A 10359-nucleotide genomic window follows, 5' to 3' on the forward strand; every position below is an offset into this window, starting at 1 on the left:
AAATGTTAAAGGCCCTTCCCGCCTTCGTGACCGCAATGGGCCGGCGCACACACCGATCTGCAACAGTAACAACAGCATTAACTGCAGTGGCATAGAAAGTAATCGAAGCAATTGTAGCTTGCGCGTGCAGAGAGAAAAAAAAAAGACGGTTACTCTATGCTACTTGAAGACGATAAGAAAATGATTTATAAACCTGGATGAAGGTGCTTTTCTAGCTAAGCAAGTCAAGTTGAACGTTCTAGTAGTGCGCTCGGCTACTGTATGGTACAGTATTCTTGTTATGTGACATGCTTTGCTGAATATAATGTCGAGAAGACATATTTATTACACCATTATTATGAATGGTATGTCATAATTGAGAAGATCCTGACAATACGATAACCAAATACTGAACAAGCAAGGGAGGCCTAATCAGAAAAGGTATTTTCTTGCTTTTGAATTATTCGACTGATCCAAATGGGTAAAGGAGCAAGAGAAGATATGTGACAGCGTGAAGAGAAGATAAAGTATTTTAAGAGTTACTGTATATTATAGATATATGCATGTGAAGGGGACTTGTTTTTTGAATTTTACAGTGTCGACTTTGAATGAGCTGTCGCCAGAATCGGTGTGGTTGCTGAAAGGCATTTTGCGTCCTGGCCCCGCTGGCGCCCGAGTCGTCCCGTGGGGTTCCTCAGATTTGCGTTGCCCTCCGTTAGAGGCTCGTTTATGAAATTATATTAAGTATATATATATATATATATACATATATATATATATATATATATATATATATTATGTAATAATTATTATTGCTATATGAGATTGACATTTAATGACACAAGGTACAGACACACATGCGGACATTTACATACCTGCGAAGGAAAGCCGTATAGACACTCACTGAAAAACCAATAGACGACAAAGGAGAAAAAGATTATAATAAGAGAAGTATGTAGTTCTACAAACTGTCCAAGCAGAAGGAAAGCAGAAACTATGCTTTGAGCTCGTCGAGGCAAGAACCCCTCCATCGGCGATTGGTTCACCCCGCAATTTAATGGCGACATTATTGAAATGCTAAGATACTGGGGCTGCTGTTCTTTAAATTTGTTTAGATGATTGTTATATATATATATATATATATAGCAATCGCCTAGACAAATTTAAAAAACCAAGACGCTAATACAGCTTGGCTAGCTACAGATTTCTTAAGTTCCTTCGAAACTGCCAACGTATATAATATAAAAGTGGTCGTCATGGCCAATAGCAGAACATCTCTATTTTCCGAGTAAAAGCACGTTAGGTTCTATTTTTCTACGCTCAGTAAAAAGGCATGTCGTGATTACTTTCTTGCCGAGGGGATCAATCACCTATGGGGGTGTCCTACTCCTGTATTGTGTAATGTAAAGAGTAGTGTGATACAATGAGTACTACGATATATATATGGACATGAAAATATATTACATAAATCGTTGACACAGGCCTGATCCACCTTCACTGTCCAATGTTTCGAGAAGGCCACTTACCACAACTGACAATTGTTTTTGCGTGATTATTTTATTAATTTACACTGTCTTACAAGTATGTTGAAGATTTTTCTTCACTCTAAACATGACGAGAGACACTACCTATACGTAAAAACTGTGCATGTTAACCAATATGCGCCGTCTTTATTATCACTATATTAGTTATAGTTCTATAAGATACTATATGGCTTGTTATTTGAAGATGAAAACTAGCGATCTATTCCTTAATTATTGGTAACTGTTTTCATTCGATAATTATGAACTAACTTGCGTCCACGTATGTGAGTGTCCAGGCGTACGACGTATCATACCCAATAATTCAACCATCCATAACTAGCCAGGCTCTCGTAAAAATAGGTCATCTGAGACTAATCTGTTAGAATAGGTCGTCTGTATATGCTCAATAGGTCGCTATTGCAGTCGGCTTTCAAATAAGTCTTACTATTGCATTGGCGTGTAGATTTAATGTAAAAGACGGGATATTGTTGTGGAAGTTGTCAGTGTTATGTGATCGTGGGGACATGTCTGTGTCTGCGATTACGTAATAAAATTATTAAGACTATAATTTAATAAACATGATAAGTACGCATATGTCTCAATTACGCTGCTTTTTCATTCGCGTGTAACCTTCAGTTCATCGTCAAATTTGCTCGTATTAACCATATCGATCATCTGTGTCGCGATATTATATTTTACTTTTTTCGGTACGATTAAGGATGAATACTTCTCTATATTTACTCCTAAAAACCCTATCCTATCGCAAAACCTGGGTAAGATGAAATGGCTCTTAAGACAAACGTTCTTGAGATCACTAAAATTTATACAAACAGAATACATTTTTAACTAAGCTATTAAGGGTGTGATAAACGCCGCTGATTGTATATAAGTAAACAAAATATTATTATTACTATTATTCCACTTTAAAATTAAGCTTAGTTCGCTTAGTTAAACCGATCATCAGTATCTCTGGGCTGCTCTACAGGAGCAACGACGAGCTGTCATATTATACGTAAGTCTCAGTAGTGATCTATTTTTCGCTCGCAGTGACGATGGATTAGTTTGAAAACTACTTTGTGAGCCAAGGGTCCAGAGCAACCTATCTGACTTCGAAAATTACAAATTACGGCAACTACATCGATCGGTAGTGGATTCACCCATGTAAGTTCACGTAATATCGAGTTTACAAGTGGCAATTGGAATTACGTATATCTCGTAAACAGCAAAATTCGATAGAAACTACTGAGAGTAGCCGCGTTGTCAGTGATTCACATAGCGCACCCTTATCGTTTTTAATGCATGTTCCTGACGTCTGATATTCGAGCGTATTTCAATGAAATAGCAATGTGGCTATGCAAATGTATGCTAAGTAAAATTCATTGATTTTCCAAACTTATAACCTTCATACAACAATGTGTACCGCATGACCTAATCCTTTAATATTTATTATATATTTGATGATATGCCATCGATTCTCAAGAAATAAATTCAAATAGGTAACGGACCTGTATGGTCGAAAGCAGGTAATTATCTATAACGACTTTCTACCATCAACAATTTGATCATTCCACAGACACTGAGCAGACCCGTCACACACATATTGCCAAAGTTTTATCGAATAACCACAGAATCCTTATATGATGGGCGAACACCTAAAAAAGCATACGATACCGACATCTTGTACTTTTCAGAAAAAAGTGTATATTCTTGTGTTGCATTTTTGACAACTTCTTTACAAAATATTCCATGTAACTTTGTAGCGATATCCTAATTACAGAAGCTTTTTCGAAATAAGCTTTACAAACGAGAGATATAATCGTACAGGAATCTGCGGAATTTTGTTTTAGTATTGTTGGGGCTTACCCTACAAAGCGGCGCTACCAAAGTAATAACGTTAGTAGTATTTTTTACACTTTCTATTTTCTGTACTACTGTGTTCAATAAACGAAACGTAGCTGAACTTCTATTTAATGTGCATAGCACGTTTATTCATCAAAAAGGTAATGCCTGCCTTTAGTGAAAAGGCTAAGGACATTCAATGAGATGGCTGTTTCAACAATGCGATATTCAACTATTACATTTACTTGAATTAGAGGAAAATTGAACGCTTATACAGCCGTGGAGCTTTACTATATATAACTTGCTCGGTATAGAACTTTGAAGTCAGACACTTCTGCCTATGGTAGTGTTTTTATCCTGGAAATAAGGTCTTATTGCTACATAGTCGTGGGCTTTTGATGTGGATGATGCTTTAACTAATTGTCAATATCTGATTAGATATTTGGTTTACTTAATAACAAATGGAACCAGAAATATATCGTTCAAATAATATTTGAATAGATTTCCATCGTCCATCAAAGTAATATTAACATTAGTAGAACGCCCGACGGAAGTCTCGTTCGAGATTTTTATCGCTTGTTTTTTTGCTGGACATTCTCCTGATTTTCGTTCCGGGTGTTTTTTCGTTCGAAACCGCACGTGGATCTTTGTGGTTAAAATGAGTGATTCTGAATCGCTTCGTGGTAAGACCTAAACCTGAAAAGATGTGAACATTTTATAGAACTTTCTGCCTGTAATTATATATGAATTGGTGAGCGAATACATGTGAACAATGAAATCAAACACCTCGGTGTTTTAAGCATTCTATATTGATACGTAAAACGCCCGAGCGTCTATGAAAACGTATGTTATCATCTAATATGTTTTCACCACACTGCAACATAACGATACGCAAATCTTCCTGATCGTGCTATACCATTACAATAATACATTGATCTTCATCGAGAAAATTACCTTCACGGTCCCGTTTCAGCTGCGTTGTCACAGGAAATTTTCTTCCTTGACTATTGATCCCAAGGCCTTGCTCACGTTTCCAACCCATCTGTTTAAGCATCCGAAATCCGATACTGGCTTCGGGAATTCCGTATGAAGGGTCCACAGCCACCTGCACGGCCGCTCGATGCACAATCGAACTTTCGTGTGTTTTTTGCTGTTCGACGTCAAATTCAACTCCACATAATGTACACCGAGTGTTCTCGGGTTCAGCTATAACGCTTTCTTCAGCATATCTGTCATTGTTATCCTGACTTTCCGAACCGAACTCTTTGATTGCCTGGTACACCCGAATTTTGTTTCGCTTTCGTGCAAGGTCAAGCGCGGTTTGACCCTTGTTATCTCGGAGATCTCGCGTCGCTCCAAACTTTAGTAGGAGTTTGACGCAACTTACATGTCCCTCGTACGCTGCGCAACTAAGTGCACTCCAGCCAAATGCATCTTGGACGTCCAGATCTAGAGTTCGAGCAAAAAGGATTCGCCTTAGCTCTTTGTATTGGCCATTTTGAGCTGCCAGAAACAGATCCTTCGGGGAAACCTTGTGGTTTTTTGCAACAATTGGTTGGTTAACTGGGTCTTGTTCATTCGAAGGGTCACTTATAGGCTGTTCACATTTGTCTATTTGACTAGTACTTATAACCGGAGCAGGATATGACGTGGACGGAAGGCCAAGAAGGTCCTCGTAAAACGATTGCGCCTCTTCGCCGGAAAGACGGCTCACTGTAGGCGGTGGCGATTCTGACTTTACATCAGAAAGCTCAGCATGTTTCTCTTGTGGTTTCACAAAGGCGATCGGCTTGTACATTGCGCGTAATGACTGTCGACAATAGCACCGAGAACTGGTTACAGGTTCTGACGACTTCACTATTCCTAGAACACATTGAAACCTTTTCGAAATTGACAAAAGCTGTTCAAGCTACATTTCTTTTTACAATAAATGGGCTTTTGGACGAGGGGCCTAATTTAATTCTATAGACAATCACGTATCCTAACAAAATGCTACGAACAGTTTTAATAGTGGTTCAGCTGATCAAAAATCGAACACAGATACAAGCACTTTAAGAAGTGCTTACATCAGTGAAAGTCATACTGTATTGAAAAAAAGGGCGGGAAAGTGCGCGGCAGCTGATACCAAGAATAGACAATGCATTACTTAGTAGAACGAACAAAGTCTTTTAGATTTAAATAGCCAAGCTAATTTGATAAGCTATTCGGGCAAAATCGAGCTCACTATTTGTTTTTTAGCAACAAATGTGCCTGCTCACCTAGTACTGTTTGAAAATAATAGCAGACGATAAAATAGGATTGCTGTGCGGGATATATTTCATCATAGTACAAGTATTTCGCGGGATCTATCGAAAATTACACTGTATACTTCTCAAACGAATTTAAAAGGAATAAAGAAATTTTAAGACATTTTCGACAGTTGACTGTTTGCTTCGATTATGGCATTCCGATAAGTTACGGAGGGAAAATTAGAAAGCTTAGTAATCGCAGTTTTTCGATGTGAGACTGTATCACCAACTAGTTATACGTTTTTCGTTTTTTCTATGTAAAATATTTTTTTTTCACAAAGGAAGTAAGGTCCATGGTAATGGAAGTTAAAGAGAAAGCTTGAGCGCGCGCATCTACAAAGTTCCGCAATATACAGAGAAAATTCAGAACAGGATGCTGTGCGTCACTCCAGGCCCGCAGGAGCGTCAATTCTCGCGGGCATTTTTATTTGATATAAGTTCCGTTCACCCCGATTACAGCCAGTGAGGGCGAGCCGTCAATGCCATACTGAAGAAACTTTTTCACACAATAGAAGTGGTTGTAAGCGTAAAGAAAGACATTCAATAATAATTTTAGGAATATAAATTATCTAATATTTAATATATAATAATAATAAAGAATATAATAAATGATAAAAAGTAAAAATATCTAATAACTGCAGTAACTTTGCATTACTAAGTACGGCCTCATACGTACGGAGTACGTGAAATGCAAGGGTTTTAAACGGCCAAGAAGTGCAAAAAGTGACAAAAGTTTTTTTTTTGAAAAGAGCCATCTGTGAAACGTATTGAACCGGAAACGGCAGCCGTTATGGTAATAAAAGAAAACAAAACCGATTTACTGCACTTTTATTACAACTGTTTAAAGATACTGTGAGAACTCCACGTCATTTTACTTTTTTTTTAAATTTTTTTAAATTTTTTTTATTTTTACGTTTTTTATTTATTTATTTATTTATTTTTTTTATTTATATTTATAAATATATACATATAAATATATATATAATATAAATAATAATAATAATAATAATAAAAATAAAATAAATAAATATAAATATAAAAATATTTATAAATTTACGTCAATTTACTCGAAACCTAGGCTGACAGTAGTTTATCGAAATTCTTTGTCAACGGCAATTTTATTCGTTTTTTTTTGTTCTACAGTCCGGCTGGTGTGTGTCTACATGAAATTAAAGTTTGTGCGGAATACTTCGTACGAAAGACTTGGTCGCATCGGCCTAGTTACTTTTAAATACTCAACAAAATTGTATACCAGTCGTTTTCTTTTGTTCTACAGGTCGGCAGGTTTATGTGTCCATATAAAATTGAAGTTCGTGCGGAATACTTCGCATCGGCTAAAAATCTTATACGTACAACCGTATCGATATGTGCAGTGCTCTAGCTGGTCGGTACATTACGTGGAGTGAAATGCCCGGCCTTTCAATCCATGCAGTATGCAACAAATGTCTATGCAGATACAGCTTCGTTCATTGTCTACAATAAAGATGACGAGCATAAAATCAATTAGATGAAGTATAAATAGACGGTAAAAATCTACACGTGTACATACGAGTATTTATAAGTTTATAAACAGTCATACACGTGTACATACGAGTATTTATAAGTTATTTATAAACAGTCATATATATATATATGATATGAGCATATGGACCTCTCCGTCAACATCGATCTACTTTTAGGATTGCTTAGCTTCTTTGCGCTAATGTAAGATCTCTACCCCATCCTATATACTAATTAAACAGACATTTCTATAAAACATTTTTCTATCTTGAAATCTACGAAGCCAAAATTGATCACAACATTCCTTCGCCCGAAGATAAACACACGCCAATGCAGACACAGATAATATAGGTAACCTAGAGCGCTATAACGATTGCAAAATCTGTTCAAGTTGCCTTTGGTTTGACTATGGACTCTGTTCAGCTTGGCTTATTCGTTTGTAAAGAGATTTGCCAGTTTTCGGATCTCCGAATAAAAACACGGGTGGTTCGATCCACATTCCCTGGGCATTTTTCACTGGTCCTGGAATCCTGTCCCTCGATCTGGTCGGTACTGGCTTTTGCAGGAATTTAGTAATTGTGAAGACGGCCTTTTCAGCCCGGTGGCTAATAAGGCACGAACTAGTATTTGACGGCGTTGATGGTTCTTGGCAGTCCTCGTTTGTTTTTTTCGTACTCTTCAATCTGAGATCAGCTGTCCCCGGCGGTGATCTCATTTGTGCGTCCTCTCTAGTATTTGGTGACGACGCTTTTAGTGCTAGTTCGGCCACAGCTGCTTCTTTTGATGACTGCGTCGTCGGCGGTTGAGCCAGTGTCATTGAGGCTAATATCTGATTTGATTTTCCCATTCCCATGTCCAAAGTGGAAACGGCTACGTTTTCATTTGAGACTCTTCTGGACCGTCTGGATATTGGTAGCTTCGACTCAGAATGGCTGATTTTTTCGCCTGGACCGACTGATGGTCGAAGCCGAAGAGGCGGAGTCAGATTCTCAGCTGCCGAAGTCCATGAAGTAGGTTTACTCTGTAAAAAAACGAAAAAAGTGCTCGTGTCAAAGGAGACAAATATAACTCTCCGTATCATAAAAATGATTTAACACGGTCTATGAAACATACTTTATAAGCGCCTAATATAAAAACTGTACATGGTAGAAAAGATACTACATAAGATAGTACATAAAACACAAAAATAACTCTTCAGTTTATAGAAATATTCGTAAGGTTTAAATTTAGCATTGCAGGCTGGTGTATAATTGGTTAGTCGGCAATGCATAATGAATGGCGTAGTGTAGTTCGAGGAGAGCTAGCAGAGTAAGAACTCACCCGTGGTGTCGCACTGGGTTTCTTTAAAACTATTTTTTTTTCTATCTCAGGCTGACTTCCTTTTTTATTTTGAACATGGTCTATGCTATTTGTGGCCTTCCGTTTTGCTGTGATGGCGTGTCCACTTCGGGTGGCTGTTTTGACCAGTTTCAAAGTAGACTTCGCTTTTTTTGGATCGGCAGGCGTTGCTGTGGTAACCGATTTTACTGAACCGGGAGCTTTCAATTCAGCACCCTTTCGCAGACCCACACGCGTCGACTCTATTGATTTGCTTACGAAAGCCGACTTCGCTCGAGACGCTAAAGTGGCAGCCTTCACTGGAGCACCTGCTTTAACCGAGGCTGGAGACTTCACTGGAGAAAGACAGAATTTGACTGCCGTGCCAGTTTTCATTTGGCTGACTGGTTTAGCTTGAACGCCAGTACCCCACTTAGTGACAGTGAAAGGTTTGAGTCCCACCGATTTTTGTATGGTGACGATTTCCGCCAAAGTACGCGAATCGGTGGTCTTTGTGGCAGCTCCTGTCTGGCTTCGGTTACTTATCTTGTTGATAAGAGTATTACTGTTACTCGTATGATCGGGTTGCACCTTGCTTGCTCCCATTTCTTTCCTCGACTTGATGACCTTTGGTTGATCTGTAAGCTGCTGTGGTTTAGCAAACTCGGACGCTTCAAATATTCTACTAGAGTCAGGATCTCCAGTAGACTTTAAGGTATTTGGCGAGCTTATAAATTGCGGTGCCTTACCCACCTTGATGGTTTCCAACGGCTTGCTAGAGTCACCTTCCTTCACGGGCTTAGAGGAACTAACCACGCATGCAAGCTTCTCTGTTTTGTGTGGGTCAGGCGTTTTCCATACATTACAAGAGTCGATGTTAATAGTAGATTTTACCGCTTGACAGCTGTTGGAGTCTTTTGGAGAGGGAAATTTTTCCTTTTTTGTGTCCGTTAAATATGGCTGATTGACGTCGTCTATTTTGTCAGCCTCAACAACCGTAGCAGTATTTTTCGTTGATCCTTCTATACTATGTTTGGATTCGTCTGGTGTATTCAGTTTTGATCCATCCTTTCCACTCATTTTAACAGCAACAGACTGAATGTGGCTTTACAAAGTTTATCTTCTTATTCGAGCCTAAATGAGACGTATATCCGAGAAATCCACGTTAGATTGTAGCCTGTTTTAGAGACCAGGCTAGGACGTACTGAGCATTCATGTTCAGTGACTTCTATAGCTCGGAGCACATAAGAAAAATTTATGTACTAGATAGTAATATAAGATTAGCCTTACGGAATTAGAGTGGGAAAGCTTCGTTTTTTGCGAAGTTTTGAGCAGTAGTACACTTAGAACGCTGCCAGCTTAAACGTATCATTAGAAGATTGTCACACACTATTCGAACGATGCCAGCTAGAATTGTTCTCGACAGATTGTATGCGTCTTGGAAAATCATTGCCTATAAGAGTGCCGCGTCGAACCTCGATTTAGGAACAACTTACTAAGAGGTTATTAATATGGCAGTGTCGTCTCACAACATATTAAAAAAAATATACCGATAAAAACTTATCACCGACGTGTCCTGAAGGCATACAATAATACAGAATTCGCAGATGCTTTGTTCGAATCGCCGGAGCAAGGAGCTGCCGCTCTTTTGTTAAAATACGGGGTCGGCCTAATATTATTTTATATATCCAGAACCGGTATGCCACAGGTCGTATTTCCTACTATAGATTTACTAACTCGAACTTAGAGGTCTCCGAGACAAGATGAAGTTAGTCCTATTGTATGTCTAACCGCGTTATGCTGCAAAGTGATGCGGCTTCTGTCTTAGAATTGGATTTTTAAGGCAAAACATTTTTGTGCCAAATCACAGCGGTGACAGCTCGAAGCCCTCCAGGCTGTTAGAAGAGTACCCT

At 38.5% G+C, this 10359-nt stretch overlaps 2 protein-coding genes across 3 annotated transcripts; both read right to left on the minus strand.

The window, feature by feature from the left end:
* Nucleotides 1-3463: 3463 nt before the first annotated feature.
* On the minus strand, nucleotides 3464-5606 carry LOC111253656 (G patch domain and ankyrin repeat-containing protein 1 homolog). Its single transcript, XM_022813373.2, has 2 exons — nucleotides 4296-5606; nucleotides 3464-4037 (listed from the first exon to the last, which is right to left on the minus strand). Exons 1-2 carry the CDS (start codon nucleotides 5137-5139, stop codon nucleotides 3874-3876), a joined length of 1008 nt encoding a protein of 335 aa, XP_022669108.1. The 5' UTR covers nucleotides 5140-5606; the 3' UTR covers nucleotides 3464-3873.
* A 1067-nt stretch (nucleotides 5607-6673) lies between these two features.
* Nucleotides 6674-10055, minus strand: LOC111254009 (uncharacterized). 2 transcript variants are annotated; one of them, XM_086975382.1, is made up of 3 exons: nucleotides 9737-10055; nucleotides 8450-9580; nucleotides 6674-8150 (listed from the first exon to the last, which is right to left on the minus strand). In XM_086975382.1, the coding sequence occupies exons 2-3, from the start codon at nucleotides 9524-9526 to the stop codon at nucleotides 7536-7538; spliced, it is 1692 nt and encodes a 563-aa protein (XP_086831508.1). In that variant the 5' UTR covers nucleotides 9527-9580; nucleotides 9737-10055; the 3' UTR covers nucleotides 6674-7535. The 2 variants fall into 2 exon arrangements, with proteins under 2 accessions (XP_086831508.1, XP_022670150.1); XM_022814415.2 differs by having other exon boundaries at nucleotides 6675-8150; nucleotides 8450-10054.
* Between the last annotated feature and the right edge of the window lie 304 nt (nucleotides 10056-10359).

The sequence above is a fragment of the Varroa destructor genome, unplaced genomic scaffold (assembly GCF_002443255.2).
Source record: "Varroa destructor unplaced genomic scaffold, Vdes_3.0 BEIS01000007.1, whole genome shotgun sequence".
NCBI lineage: Eukaryota > Metazoa > Arthropoda > Arachnida > Mesostigmata > Varroidae > Varroa > Varroa destructor.